This window comes from Pecten maximus, chromosome 10, assembly GCF_902652985.1.
Source record: "Pecten maximus chromosome 10, xPecMax1.1, whole genome shotgun sequence".
Classification (NCBI taxonomy): Eukaryota; Metazoa; Mollusca; class Bivalvia; order Pectinida; family Pectinidae; genus Pecten; species Pecten maximus.
Window position 1 is genome coordinate 43,287,228 of NC_047024.1, and position 16,026 is coordinate 43,303,253.

Genomic DNA, 16,026 nt, shown 5'->3' on the forward strand with positions numbered 1-16,026 from the left:
GAGTCCTCTGTCAGACAAGGTAGTGTATCTCACCCGTGTATAGAGTCCTCTGTCAGACAAGGTAGTGTATCTCACCTGTGTATAGAGTCCTCTGTCAGACAAGGTAGTGTATCTCACCTGTGTATGGAGACTTTCCTTAGTCCTCTGTCAGACAAGGTAGTGTATCTCACCTGTGTATAGAGTCCTCTGTCAGACAAGGTAGTGTATCTCACCTGTGTATAGAGACGTTCCTTGGTTCTCTGTCAGACAAGGTAGTGTACCTCACCTGTGTATAGAGTCCTCTGTCAGACAAGGTAGTGTATCTCACCTGTGTATAGAGACTTTCCTTAGTCCTCTGTCAGACAAGGTAGTGTATCTCACTTGTGTATAGAGTCCTCTGTCAGACAAGGTAGTGTATCTCACCTGTATATAGAGACTTTCCTTAGTTCCCTGTCAGAAAAGGTAGTGATTTTTTTTGATAATGCATTTTTTAAAATGGCTGCTGACTTCTGATTGGTTTAGTCTTGTCTGGACAACTCCTACTAAAGTACTGTTCTGATTTCAACAAAACTTGGCATGTATAATAAGTACAACATGTAGTTGTGCATCTTGACTTTTTTTTTTGCGATAATGCATTTTTCAAAATGACCGCCGACTTCTGATTGGTTGAGGCTTGTCTGGACAACACCTACTTAAGTACAAAACAGATTTTAACCAAACTTGGCATGAAGTTATGCCCAACTAAAATAAACACAAGTCAATTTACAATGTTATCAGGAGTGTTAAATATTTGATACCGAACTGATGTACAGTTGCAGTTTTGGATGGTGTATATCATGTACATTTATCAATTGGAGCTGGTTTTAGATCGATTGGTGTCTTAATATTGTCATTCATCAAATGTAATAACTGACTGGATTAGATATGATTACACTCACCAATAGCCTACTCAACTATAGTCGCCCATGAGGGGTATTAGTTATCCCTTGGGATACAACTCTAGTCTTTTTTGGACTTATTTCCAAGGTCAGTCTTTTTTAAAGTGATGTGACTTGTTTCAGCACCCTGATGTGGATATTGAGCTGGTGCTTGGGAACATGGAGGAGATCGCTGAGGTGTCGCAGAAGTTACTAACGTTGATGGAGGAGGCAGTTGGAGCTAGAGAGTTCGAGGATAAGATAATAGGTAAGGATGTTTATTGTTAAAGTTAGCTGTGAGGCTGATGAGTGGACTAAGATTGAAGTTAGTTGTGAGGCTGATGAGTGGACTAAGATTGAAGTTAGTTGTGAGGCTGATGATTGAAATTAGTTGTGAGAGATTATATGCAGAATGATATTAATTGTGAAACTTTGGAGTTGAAGTAATGGTAATAAAAAGTTTAGTTGACAAAGAAGATCAGTTGTGATCATATCAATTAATCAGATATAAATGATGTAAGACAGTCGGTGTTGTCAGAGTTCAGAGGATATCTGTCACAATGAAATGACATGTTCTATTATATAATGCCATTTTGTGGTAATTATTTGTTTCTTATCTCAGGCCCGTGTTTTGTGTCGCTGGCAGAAGATATGAAGAATGTTTACGCACCGTACTGTCGTAACCATGATGATGTTATAACAGTCCTGGAAAAGGTTAGTATCAATAGCCAGTCAGAAATTTAAAAAGTAGAAATTAATCCTACACAAAATTAAGATTATAAGAAATATCTAGATTCCTTTTGTTACAATATGAATATATAAATGATTAAGTGAGGTTTGTTATCCTACAGTACCATACCAACGCTTCCATCAACGAGTACTTTGAAAGAATGCTGGACATAATGCGAGAGCAGACAGTTGTGTTTGATGTAGAGGCGCTCCTCATAAAACCAGTACAACGCATACTCAAGTATCCCCTCCTACTCAATGAGCTCATCAAGGTAAGACTCTCACTCAGTGAACTTGTCAAGGTAAGACTCCGGCTCAATGAACTTGTCAAGATAAGACTCTCGCTCAATGAACTTGTCAAGGTAAGACTCACGCTCAGTGAACTCATCAAGGTCAGACTCTCGCTCAATGAACTTGTCAAGGTAAGACTCCGGCTCAATGAACTTGTCAAAGTAAGACTCTCGCTCAATAAACTCATCAAGATAAGACTCTCGCTCAATGAACTCATCAAGGTAAGACTCACGCTCAGTGAACTCATCAAAGTCAGACTCTCGCTCAATGAACTTGTCAAGGTAAGACTCCGGCTCAATGAACTTGTCAAGGTAAGACTCTCGCTCAATGAACTCATCAAAGTCAGACTCTCGCTCAATGAACTCATCAAGGTAAGACTCTCACTCAGTGAACTTGTCAAGGTAAGACTCTCACTTAATGAACTTGTCAAGGTAAGACTCTCACTCAATGAACTCGTCAAGGTAAGACTCTCGCTCAATTAACTTGTCAAGGTAAGACTCTCACTCAATGAACTTGTCAAGGTAAAACTCTCTCTCAATGAATTCATCAAGGTAAGACTCTCGCTCAATGAACTCATCAAAGTAAGACTCCGGCTCAATGAACTTGTCAAGGTAAGACTGGCTCAACAAACTCATCAAGGCATTAGGTCTTTAATCAGCGTTTATATCCTCAAGATATTTTTCAATTGTTCAAAATCAGTTCTTAACCTATACTCACAATTTTTGTCATCTTACATTTTTGAGAAATTTTTGACCCTGATTCTTGCGGGTTTTTTTTCTAGAGATCAGTAAGAGTCATCCATCGTTACTATGGTGGTCTATAAGAAATTAAAATTTGATGTTGTGTTTTGTTGACCAGACTACTGAAGAGAATCACAAAGACAAGTTAGAACTTCTCAATGCCATCAACAGCATGACCAATGTGGCAACGGCTATCAACGAGTACAAACGTAGGAAAGACCTAGGTAAGTTTACTGATTGGTAAGAACTTACAGGTTGTGAAACTACAGGTAAAGAATATTTAAATCTAACTTCTCTTGTCTGTACCATATAGAAATTTAAAAGGAAATTCTGTTGACAGTCATTTTGGATCTAAGTAGACCCCTGCCTTTTTCTAGTAAGGAACATTTGCATGCACTTTAACGTGTTTCTTACCTCACCAGTTGCTATCTGCAATACGATCTACAGTGACTTTCCTCTCATTGCATGTTTGCTCTTCGCGCACCAACAAGTATACCCAGCAATGTACTGTAATAAGTTTTAACATTTGATTTTCAATCTCTGTTTATTTTCTGTTACCAAAGTTCCATGTCATGGCATGACCAATCTTAGCTATTTAAATCTTTCACTTGAAAATAACTTGCTGATTCCTGAAAATTACACAGTTGGTGGATTCTTAACTTTCCATAACCTTTGGACTTTATTGACTTACCATAAACATCATGATAATAATAGTTGAAAATTAGTTTGCCCCAGTAATGTTATTTTAATTTCGATAAATTGGTGGCATTTGTTCACAGCATCTAATCATTCTGGGAGATATTCTTTTTATAGGTGTGATTTTATATTCCTGATCGAAAAAATTATCATGCCCTTTTGAAGATTTCCCTCAATGACTCTTTCTTTGTTTTTAAAAATGTTTAAAATGGCTATTGACAAATCAATTAACTTCAGGAAATTAAATCATTTAGAATGTACTGTAAGAGTGTTTGTTGTTTTAATTGTGATGATTTCTCCTTACAGTTTACAAGTACAAGAAGATAACTGATGAAAGTCTCGGGGACAAACTGGCAAAACTCAGTCTCCACTCACTGAAGAAAAAGGGCAGTCGCTTCAAGGGTCGATTGTCAACATCTATAGGGCTGTCCCCACAGGTAAGGCAATGATCAACATATATAGGGCTGTCCCCACAAGTAAGGCAATGATCAACATATATAGGGCTGTCCTCACAAGTAAGGTGATGATCAACATATATAGGGCTGTCCCCACAAGTAAGGCAATGATCAACATATATAGGGCTGTCCCCACAAGTAAGTCAATGATCAACATCTATAGGGCTGTCCCCACAAGTAAGGTGATGATCAACATCTATAGGGCTGTCCCCACAAATAAGGCAAAGATCAACATCTATAGGGCTGTCCCCACAAGTAAGGTGAAGATCAACATCTATAGGGCTGTCCCCACAAGTAAGAGGAAGATCAACATCTATAGGGCTGTCCCCACAAGTAAGACAATGATCAACATCTATAGGGCTGTCCCCACAAGTAAGGGGAAGATCAACATCTATAGGGCTGTCCCCACAAGTAAGGCAATGATAAACATCTATAGGGCTGTCCCCACAAGTAAGGCACTGATCAACATCTATAGGGCTGTCCCCACAAGTAAGGCAATGATCAACATATATAGGGCTGTCTCCACAGGTAAGGTGATGATCAACATATATAGGGCTGTCCCCACAAGTAAGGTGATGATCAACATATATAGGGCTGTCCCCACGAGTAAGGCAATGATCAACATCTATAGGGCTGTCCCCACAAGTAAGGTTATGATCGGCTTGTGTAGGGCTGTCCCCACGAGTAAGGCAATGATCAACATCTATAGTGCTGTCCCCACAGGTAAGGTGATGATCAACTATAGGGCTGTCCCCACAAGTAAGGTGAAGATCAACATCTATAGGGCTGTCCCCACAAGTAAGGTGAAGATCAACATCAATAGGGCTGTCCCCACAAGTAAGGCAATGATCAACATATATAGGGCTGTCCCCACAAGTAAGGCAATGATCAACATCTATAGGGCTGTCCCCACAAGTAAGGCGATGATCAACATCTATAGGGCTGTCCCCACAAGTAAGGCAATGATCAACATCTATAGGGCTGTCCCCACAAGTAAGGCAATGATCTACATCAATAGGGCTGTCCCCACAAGTAAGGCAATGATCTACATCAATAGGGCTGTCCCCACAAGTAAGGCGATGATCAACATCTATAGGGCTGTCCCCACAAGTAAGGCAATGATCAACATATATAGGGCTGTCCCCACAAGTAAGGCAATGATCAACATATATAGGGCTGTCCCCACAAGTAAGACGATGATCAACATCTATAGGGCTGTCCCCACAAGTAAGGTGATGATCAACATCTATAGGGCTGTCCCCACAAGTAAGGCGATGATCAACATCTATAGGGCTGTCCCCACAAGTAAGGGGAAGATCAACATCTATAGGGCTGTCCCCACAAGTAAGGCACTGATCAACATCTATAGGGCTGTCCCCACAAGTAAGGTGAAGATCAACATCTATAGGGCTGTCCTCACAATTAAGGTGAAGATCAACATCTATAGGGCTGTCCCCACAAGTAAGGCACTGATCAACATATATAGGGCTGTCCCCACAAGTAAGACGATGATCAACATATATAGGGCTGTCTCCACAAGTAAGGTGAAGATCAACATCTATAGGGCTGTCCCCACAAGTAAGGCACTGGTCAACATCAATAGGACTGTCCCCACAAGTAAGGCAAAGATCAATATCTATAGGGCTGTCCCCACAAGTAAGACGATGATCAATATCTATAGGGCTGTCCCCACAAGTAAGGTTATGATCGGCTTGTGTAGGGCTGTCCTCGAAAATCAATCAAAATCTGCTTCACCTGAACAGAAAGCTTCACATGAACAGAAAGCTTCACCTGAAGAGAAAGTTGTATAATTGAGGAAAGACTTCCACTGATGGGTTGTGTGTTTCTTTTCTCAATTCTATTCTGCATCACATTCAAGGTTTTTAGCTCACATGGCGAAGTGAGCTTAAACGAAATTTGAGCTTAATCAATATCTTCTCATTAACCAAGAGGCCCAGAGTAATGATATTTGGCTGCTAGGTTCCTGGGGTGAAGCCCCACAATGTTTGTGAAAAGAAATGAACTTGACCTTTATTCAAGGTCACAGGGGCCATAATTGCTTAAACCTTTCAACAAGTTCTTCTGGTTAATCTTTCGGTTTTAAATTTCAGACAAAAGATGAAGCTTTTGACAGAGAAGAGAGCCGTTTCAGGTTGTTAGAGAAAATTGTGAGGGTTTTTGTTCGAGACATACAGGTGTATATGGAGCAAGTTCAGGTAAGTTTCATCATTCTTGAATATGTAATCCTACAACCTGTTCCAGGTACTATGACTGATGTTGACTTCTCCATAGCAGGTGTAAATGGCCCCAATATCTTAATTAGATTCCGTGACACATCTGCTCTGTATGGGTTCATCTATGAAAGATAAGATGCTGCATATAAGGCACAGGTCACTGTTTTAAGTGTTACGTATTTTTTCGTTCTTTTCAAACTAGCGGCCATTGTTTATACAGGTCATCATATCACATAAACGCTTGATTATTTTTACCAGACTTACAAACACATACGTGATACTGACTATTGGATAGACTAAGCTCCGGAACCGAAACCGATAAAAAAAACAACAAATAAAAACACTTCAAAAAATAGAATGGGTCGCACGCATTTGTAGGAGTCGGGCGGCTCACTCCAAACAGTTTTTTTATTTTGGTCCGAGCTGTTTTCTAACCCCCATAGGACAAAATATCTTACGTTTTTGTTTTAGGTACATATATATATACTTTCTCACAATGATCTTCCAAGAACTGTGTTAGGGTATATATTGCATAACCAAAAGAAGGTACAGACTGATAGGTTAAAACAACACTGATCTGTTTTGTCGTCCTCAGGAGTCTGTTCGTTGCCATGAAAGTATGGTGGTAGATGTGGAGGATTTCTATGAGGATGTTCCGAATCTTGCCATGATAGAGAAATACAAACAAGTACACAGCCTTATTGATTGCCAGTTCCTGCCTGCATTTGTAAGTCTTACTAACCTCTTGTTTTCCTTTCTGATTTTCAGATAGGAAATCTATTATACATGTAGTCAAAGTAGGAAATCTATTATACATGTAGTCAAAGTGTCATCATGTCACCTGAATATCGTCTTTGTTACAAACATATGACCATTAAAAAGAAAATACTTTTGAGTGTCCATTAAATGGTGATGGAGTTGAATTTCTGCATAACTTTGCTGTAAATTATAGGGAAAAACCTGACAAAGACAAATTTCAGGATGGCGATCTTCATCAGTCTGTACATATGATATTGGATTCTCTTGGGATCTTGTGTTGTATGTGTGTAAGGAAGGAGCATGCGTACATTGTTGGTTTTGATTGACAGGTGAAATGTGTGACGGACCAGGTTATCTCCCCTTTGGAGCGCCTAGTTCAGTTTTTCATCGCTCCAAACAAGGTGATACAGAAAAGGTACGACAAACTGCTGGACTACGACTCGATGTTACGCAAGTCCAAGGATGACAAGGTATGATATTTTTGTATGAAAATCAAAGGATGCAAAGTATGATATCTTTGTATAAAGATCTAAAGATGAAAAGTATGATATCTTTGTATGAAAATCAAAGGATGACAAGATACAATATCTTTGTATGAAAATCTAAGGACAACAAGGTATGCTATCTTTGTATGAAATCTAAGAATGGCAATGTATATGCTATTTTTCTATGAAAATCTAAGGAATTAAGTTGACTATATGTTTTAACTTATGGGTCAAATATAATGGCAAAGTGGTTTATTTCTCACTGTGTATAGGTAATATTTCATAATTAACAGTAATTATGACTGGATTTATTATGACCATTTTTCCTTTCTGTTTTCCCTCAGACACTTGAGAAGGCTCTAGAGATGACAAAAAAGAATTACGAGGCCATGAACGCCCAGTTACTGGATGAACTTCCTTGCCTATACAGCTTGGCACTGAGCCTTCTCCAAGACTGCGTCGCAGCCTTCGTCAGCGCTCAGCAGGTGTACACTGATGGCGTACTGCACCAGATGTCAGAAGTGCTGGATGTAAGCTACACTTTCTGTACAATAATACATATTTATGTGCTGTTACGGATGTTGTAGTTGTCGTCACTGCTGTGTATAGTCGGGGATTAATAAACTGTTATGGATGTTGTAGTTGTCACTGCTGTGTATAGTCGGGGATTAATAAACTGTTATGGATGTTGTAGTTGTCGTCCCTGCTGTGTATAGTCGGGTATTAATAAACTGTTATGGATGTTGTAGTTGTCATCATTCTGTGTATAATCGGGGATTAATAAACTGTTATGGATGTTGTAGTTGTCATCATTCTGTGTATAGTCGGGGATTAATAAACTGTTATGGATGTTGTAGTTGTCACTGCTGTGTATAGTCGGGGATTAATAAACTGTTATGGATGTTGTAGTTGTCATCCCTGCTGTGTATAGTCGGGGATTAATAAACTGTTATGGATGTTGTAGTTGTCGTCACTGCTGTGTATAGCCGGGGATTAATAAACTGTTACGGATGTTGTAGTTGTCACTGCTGTGTATAGCCGGGGATTAATAAACTGTTATGGATGTTGTAGTTGTCATCATTCTGTGTATAGTCGGGGATTAATAAACTGTTATGGATGTTGTAGTTGTCGTCCCTGCTGTGTATAGTCGGGGATTAATAAACTGTTATGGATGTTGTAGTTGTCGTCCCTGCTGTGTATAGCCGGGGATTAATAAACTGTTATGGATGTTGTAGTTGTCGTCACTGCTGTGTATAGTCGGGGATTAATAAACTGTTATGGATGTTGTAGTTGTCGTCCCTGCTGTGTATAGTCGGGGATTAATAAACTGTTATGGATGTTGTAGTTGTCGTCCCTGCTGTGTATAGTCGGGGATTAATAAACTGTTATGGATGTTGTAGTTGTCGTCCCTGCTGTGTATAGCCGGGGATTAATAAACTATTATGGATGTTGTAGTTGTCATCATTCTGTGTATAGTCGGGGATTAATAAACTGTTATGGATGTTGTAGTTGTCATCATTCTGTGTATAGTCGGGGATTAATAAACTGTTATGGATGTTGTAGTTGTCGTCCCTGCTGTGTATAGTCGGGGATTAATAAACTGTTATGGATGTTGTAGTTGTCACTGCTGTGTATAGTCGGGGATTAATAAACTGTTATGGATGTTGTAGTTGTCACTGCTGTGTATAGTCGGGGATTAATAAACTGTTATGGATGTTGTAGTTGTCATCATTCTGTGTATAGTCGGGGATTAATAAACTGTTATGGATGTTGTAGTTGTCCCTGCTGTGTATAGTCGAGGATTAATAAACTGTTATGGATGTTGTAGTTGTCCCTGCTGTGTATAGTCGGGGATTAATAAACTGTTATGGATGTTGTAGTCGTCCCTGCTGTGTATAGTCGGGGATTAATAAACTGTTATGGATGTTGTAGTTGTCATCATTCTGTGTATAGTCGGGGATTAATAAACTATTATGGATGTTGTAGTTGTCGTCCCTGCTGTGTATAGTCGAGAATTAATAAACTGTTATGGATGTTGTAGTTGTCGTCCCTGCTGTGTACAGAGAACAGTGTGATGGACGTGTTTACCCACAAACATGTTTCGGTGGTGGACAAAATGTCACAACTTTCCTTCATTCCCAAGGGTTTCAACCCACGCATGGAGCTTATCAAACAGGACAAAAAGGCTAAGCGTCAGTCGATGGACGTCACAGACAAGGTAACACTTCGTAACAATTTATTCCGCATTTTCTGACAGAATGAAATTACAAAATGGCCGACATGTGGCCATCTTTGAGTGTGACAGTTGAAGTTATTACTATTTCTAACAAAATGCTTGAAGATTTGTCCCAATTTTATAGATAGTCGAGGTTCCCTTTAGCACCAAATTGTGCATATTAAAAACTTAAACTGATCAGAGGAATTATGCCTGACAGATGTCAGTTTAAGTTTGACATTGCTATTTCTCAGAAAGTACCTGATTGAGAGAAACAATTTAGATCCTACCATGTTGAGCTCTAAGACCCTTCAGGGATCTCTTGTTCAAAGTCAAATTGTCCAGAGTAGCATCTCCTTGACTGTGTAGATGATCTGAATTGTGCCTTGTTTACTTGTTTACTGTCATACAAAATTTGACTGAATACAATTCAATAAAGTTTATTTTGTTGATATTTATTTACTACAAGGAATGTGGTGATCAGTCAGACAGTCAGCGTATGTATGTGACCCAGAAATATCCTGCTGACAAACTGTACATCGTGGATGAGAAATACACCCCTACAGACATGATGGACATCTCCCTCCAGGCGGGGGCGCTAGTAGGCATTGTCATGGAGAAGGACCCGATGGGCAACAAGGATCGCTGGTTTGTGGACAATGGAGGTGAGTCACATTGTATGGCGTATCATCCAACTTTTATTCAGCAGAATTTTGTTTTTTAAGAGGTCTCCTCTCTCTTTTTCAACAGTATTTGAAACTTGATACGCTTGATCATGGCATGTTGTTGTATTTTCAATTGGCCAAAATTTGAAAAAGTAATTTGCCGTTTGCATTTAAATTTTGTCTTGTAATCTTATCACTCAATTTTAGTTCTCTATCGGTGAAACTGGGGAGACTTTTGGTTTCCTCTTAGACTGTCTTGTATATAATGATGTTTGTAACACCAGAGTTTGTCAGAGATCTAGCAGTTTCATTCCTCGAGGGATTTCATTCAAATTTCACACAATGATAAAGCAGCATAACATCTTGGACAAGGTCGAGTTTCAGAGTTTTTCGGTCAAGGTCAAGGTCATGGTTACTATTACCGTAGTGGGGGCCGGTAGGGACATGTATTGCTTTAGTAATACCCAGAATCCTTGTTAACATTGAGCTATTCAATTTATCCTTTGTCTATGTGGTCCAGCCATCACTCTCCCAATCTTCAACAATTTTTGTTATCACTATAGCGTCAGATTTACTGGAATGGACTTTCTCATATTTCCTATGTGGTTTTCCTTGGTCTATGTATCTGTAATTTTTCTGACTCCAGATTTGCATGATCCCTGTATCAGGCCGGTCACGTTCAAAATGGCTCCCGGGTATCCGTCTTATCCAGAATATAAACATTGAAACTAGTCTTAATATCCTGTCCCACTAGGAAGTAAAATTGTAATTTTACAAAAAAGATTGTTTGTTTCAGCAACCAAAGGTTTTGTTCCGAGGAATATTCTGAAAACCTACCAATCCAACCCATCTTCTCTAACACCAGGACTGCAATCTTACTCTCCTCCCTCTCTTGTAATATCCACGGTGAGTGGAGCTGTTCTAGAGCCAGACAGAGCGGACACAAGGCTAGCGACAGCCATTGAACAGGAGGATGAGTTTGACTTCGCATTGGAGGAAGATATGAGTCCAGAAATCACAGAGGAGATTCAAGTTGCGAACACGAGTGGTTCAGAGGAGGTATGAAATTTTAAGGACTACCGATCTCAAGTCGTTTGATGTTTTTTTCTATTTTCACCAGTATAATTTAACTAGAATAAAAATCACAGGATCGTACATGAAGGAAAATTGCATCTAAAGTAAAAAGTAAAGATCACACAATATTAACAAGTTGAAAGGCGAAGGTTACATATTTAGGTCAGCTGTAAAGGTCAGACATATACATTGAGGTCAGCTGTAAAGGTCAGACATATACATTAAGGTCAACAGTAAAGGTCAGACATATACATTAAGGTCAACTGTAAAGGTCAGACATACATTGAGGTCAACTGTAAAGGTCAGACATATACATTAAGGTCAACTGTAAAGGTCAGACATATACATTAAGGTCAACAGTAAAGGTCAGACATACATTGAGGTCAACTGTAAAGGTCAGACATTCATTGAGGTCAACTGTAAAGGTCAGACATTCATTGAGGTCAACAGTAAAGGTCAGTCATACATTGAGGTCAACTGTAAAGGTCAGACATATACATTAAGGTCAACAGTAAAGGTCAGACATACATTGAGGTCAACTGTAAAGGTCACATTTTGAGGTCACAGGTTGATTGACACCTAAAAACAATGAGTGGTGCTGAATAGTTTAAATTGTATATGTCATTGAGCAGGTGGAGAACATTTTGAAGTCATGAGGAACATTACACCTAAACTGCACACTGATTTTATACTTAATGAGATGTCATCGTTAATTAATGAGATATCATCATTAGACCAAAGATATAAACAAGTAAATACTATTATATATAGTTACTATATGTGTTGTAATCTACAAACCACCATACCTGCCTTTTCAAACCTATAAATTAATGTGTTTTATTTACAGGGTGTTCATGCCAGGCACAAAATAAGCCAAAATTTAACCACATAAAATGTATCCTAGTGTATGGTGTACAGAAGCACAAAAATAACATTAAAATCTAACGACCTGTATATTACATTTATACTTTATTAAGCAGATCCTTCAGTACAGATTTTTTATGTAACATGGCATCCATAGTCCAATACTTCCCACGAATCTCATGTTTTTCTTTCTTTTTTTTTTTTTTTTGATAGTTTTATTTTGCGGAGTATGGCTTTGATGCCCGGACTGTTACAGAGGTGTCCTTGTTCGAGGGCCAGGTGGTGACAGTGCTAGCCAAACATGATCAGGAGGGTAATACAGAATGGTGGTATGTCGACGCCGACGGACTCAAGGGCTATACGCCATCAATCTACCTCAAACCCATGAGCTGACCCCAGCTTATTGGGGTCAATCGGACAATCACCTTCAGAGATTAGAACTGGACATACTCATTGTGTGTCCGACTGGAGTACTGGACATACTCATTGTGTGACCGACTGTAGTACTGGACATACTCATTGTTTGTCCGACTGGAGTACTGGACATACTCATTGTGTGACCGACTGTAGTACTGGACATACTCATTGTGTGTCCGACTGGAGTACTGGACATACTCATTGTGTGTCCGACTGGAGTACTGGACATACTCATTGTGTGTCCCACTGGAGTACTGGACATACTCATTGTGTGTCCCACTGGAGTACTGGACATACTCATTGTGTCCGACTGGAGTACTAGACATACTCATTGTGTGTCCCACTGGAGTACTGGACATACTCATTGTGTGTCCGACTGGAGTTTGAAAGGAGACATAGGGGTTTATTAATAATATTGTTCCTAATAGAACACAAACTGCAGACCAAACAAATTAACTCAAGCCAATTTGTTTTTCCTTCATCAGTCTGTCCATCTCATTGCTTCTCCCACTTTTGTTTCCTGAGATTAGTTAGTTATGCCAGTAGATAATGAGATGATTGGTTTTGAAATAATGTGTTGCAGATTTAAGTTATGGCCCTTAGAACTTACGGGCCGGTAGGAAACATGCATTACCTCAGCGATGGGACGTAGTTGCAAATACACGATTGATTATCAGTTATAGTCAGACATGGTATAACTCTAAACTAGTCAGCTGATTAGAAAATTTGCTGACTGTGTTCAAATATGAATATGAATTCATTCTCTGTCAAAGCCATAATTTATTTCGGTTCCTTGAACTGAAATTGCCTTTCTTATTTAGAAATTACATTTTACATGAAAATTGTTCAGGTAATAATTGTAGGCTGAGAATGTTTGTGTTAATAAAAACACCGGATTTAACAGCTGGTAGACAGCTATGTCTCCATGGTAACCGTGGATTATATAGACCGGAGATGGTGTACGGTTATGTCTCCATGGTAACCGTGGATTATATAGACCGGAGATGGTGTACGGTTATGTCTCCATGGTAACTGTGGATTATATAGACCGGAGATGTTGTACGGTTATGTCTCCATGGTAACCGTGGATTATATAGACCGGAGATGGTGTACGGTTATGTCTCCATGGTAACCGTGGATTATATAGACCGGAGATGGTGTACGGTTATGTCTCCATGGTAACCGTGGATTATATAGACCGGAGATGGTGTTCGGTTATGTCTCCATGGTAACCGTGGATTATATAAACCGGAGATGGTGTACGGTTATGTCTCCATGGTAATCGTGGATTATATAGACCGGAGATGGTGTTCGGTTATGTCTCCATGGTAACCGTGGATTATATAGACCGGAGATGGTGTTTGGTTATGTCTCCGTGGTAACTGTGGATTATATAGACCGAAGATGGTGTACGGTTATGTCTCCATGGTAACCGTGGATTATATAGACCGGAGATGGTTACGGTTATGTCTCCATGGTAACTGTGGATTATATAGACCGGAGATGGTGTACGGTTATGTCTCCGTGGTAACCGTGGATTATATAGACCGGAGATGGTGTACGATTATGTCTCTGTGGTAACCGTGGATTATATAGACCGGAGATGGTGTACGGTTATGTCTCCGTGGTAACCGTGGATTATATAGACCGGAGATGGTGTACTGTGATCGTAGAAATCCTATTGGAACTCTCTGCAGCAATAAAAAACTTGTTAATTAGACATTCCTCGTTTAATATTATATACAAATACTAATGGCACATACAATGGCAAGTATTTAAAGTTTGTTAAATGTTTATAACCTGTATATTGTTACAGATAAAGGTATTGTATCAGAAAGTGTATTCTGACTCACTCTGAATAACTGATGTTATTACTGTCTTCCCTAGGAGGAAATACATGTTTTTATCTACGTTATTGTGATATATTGCTACTTATTCTTGTTGCTGTGTGAATGTTTAACCTATATTTAATGTATTATATATATATGATATATATCAAAGAGCTTTCCCCTACATGTCTGTTACTAAACACTGTCCTATGTCAACATTTATATACATGATTATATTGTTATATACGAGAACACAACTTGATATATATAGTATGGAACCTCATTTAACAAGCTGGCAGTAAGAATTTCAACCTCTCCAAGACAAAAAAATGTTTATCAGACTTTTTAATATTCACATAAAATACATTTATGAAAACAATTACATTTGTAATGACAGTTTTTAATTTGCAAGTCAGATTGAGTGAGGGTTAATGTAGAATACATAAGTTTTGAGTGAGGGTTGTAGAATACATAAGTTTTGAGTGAGGGTTGTAGCTCTAGAATACATCAGTATTGAGTGAGGGTTGTAGAATACATCAGTATTGAGTGCGGGTTGTAGAATACATCAGTATTGAGTGAGGGTTGTAGAATACATCTGTATTGAGTGAGGGTTGTAGAATACATCAGTATTGAGTGAGGGTTGTAGAATACACCTGTATTGAGTGAGGGTTGTAGAATACATCTGTATTGATTGAGGGTTGTGGAATACATCAGTATTGAGTGAGGGTTGTGGAATACATCAGTATTGAGTGAGGGTTGTAGAATACATCAGTATTGAGTGAGGGTTGTGGAATACATCAGTATTGAGTGAGGGTTGTAGAATACATCTGTATTGAGTGCGGGTTGTAGAATACATCAGTATTGAGTGAGGGTTGTAGAATACATCAGTATTGAGTGAGGTTTGTAGAATACATCTGTATTGAGTGAGGGTTGTAGAATACATCTGTATTGAGTGAGGGTTGTAGAATACATCTGTATTGAGTGAGGTTTGTAGAATACATCTGTATTGAGTGAGGGTTGTAGAATACATCTGTATTGAGTGAGGGTTGTAGAATACATCTGTATTGAGTGAGTATTGTAGAATACATCAGTATTGAGTGAGTATTGTAGAATACATCAGTATTGATTGAGGGTTGTGGAATACATCAGTATTGAGTGAGGGTTGTAGAATACATCAGTATTGAGTGAGGGTTGTAGAATACATCAGTATTGAGTGCGGGTTGTAGAATACATCTGTATTGAGTGAGGTTTGTAGAATACATCTGTATTGAGTGAGGGTTGTAGAATACATCTGTATTGAGTGAGGGTTGTAGAATACATCAGTATTGAGTGAGGGTTGTAGAATACATCACTATTGAGTGAGGGTTGTAGAATACATCTGTATTGAGTGAGGTTGTATAATACATCAGTATTGAGTGAGGGTTGTAGAATACATCAGTATTGAGTGAGGGTTGTAGAATACATCACTATTGAGTGAGGGTTGTAGAATACATCAGTATTGAGTGAGGGTTGTAGAATACATCTGTATTGAGTGAGGGTTGTAGAATACATCAGTATTGAGTGAGGGTTGTAGAATACATCTGTATTGAGTGAGGGTTGTGGAATACATCTGTATTGAGTGAGGGTTGTATAATACATCTGTATTGAGTGAGGTTTGTAGAATACATCTGTATTGAG

General features: G+C 38.9%; 1 protein-coding gene across 1 annotated transcript in view; it reads left to right on the forward strand.

Annotated features, from left to right (window-relative positions):
* Window positions 1-13,159, forward strand: part of LOC117335565 (dynamin-binding protein-like) — a 30,109-nt gene extending 16,950 nt beyond the window's left edge. Inside the window, exons 8-20 of the mRNA XM_033895643.1 lie at window positions 1,041-1,164; window positions 1,519-1,610; window positions 1,748-1,897; window positions 2,775-2,880; window positions 3,659-3,789; window positions 5,919-6,023; window positions 6,637-6,768; window positions 7,130-7,270; window positions 7,630-7,815; window positions 9,327-9,503; window positions 9,970-10,165; window positions 10,962-11,224; window positions 12,317-13,159. Of these exons, the coding sequence (XP_033751534.1) occupies window positions 1,041-1,164; window positions 1,519-1,610; window positions 1,748-1,897; window positions 2,775-2,880; window positions 3,659-3,789; window positions 5,919-6,023; window positions 6,637-6,768; window positions 7,130-7,270; window positions 7,630-7,815; window positions 9,327-9,503; window positions 9,970-10,165; window positions 10,962-11,224; window positions 12,317-12,496 (1,983 nt within the window). The 3' untranslated portion in view covers window positions 12,497-13,159. The remainder of the gene's footprint in view (window positions 1-1,040; window positions 1,165-1,518; window positions 1,611-1,747; window positions 1,898-2,774; window positions 2,881-3,658; window positions 3,790-5,918; window positions 6,024-6,636; window positions 6,769-7,129; window positions 7,271-7,629; window positions 7,816-9,326; window positions 9,504-9,969; window positions 10,166-10,961; window positions 11,225-12,316) is intronic.
* Window positions 13,160-16,026: the final 2,867 nt, after the last annotated feature.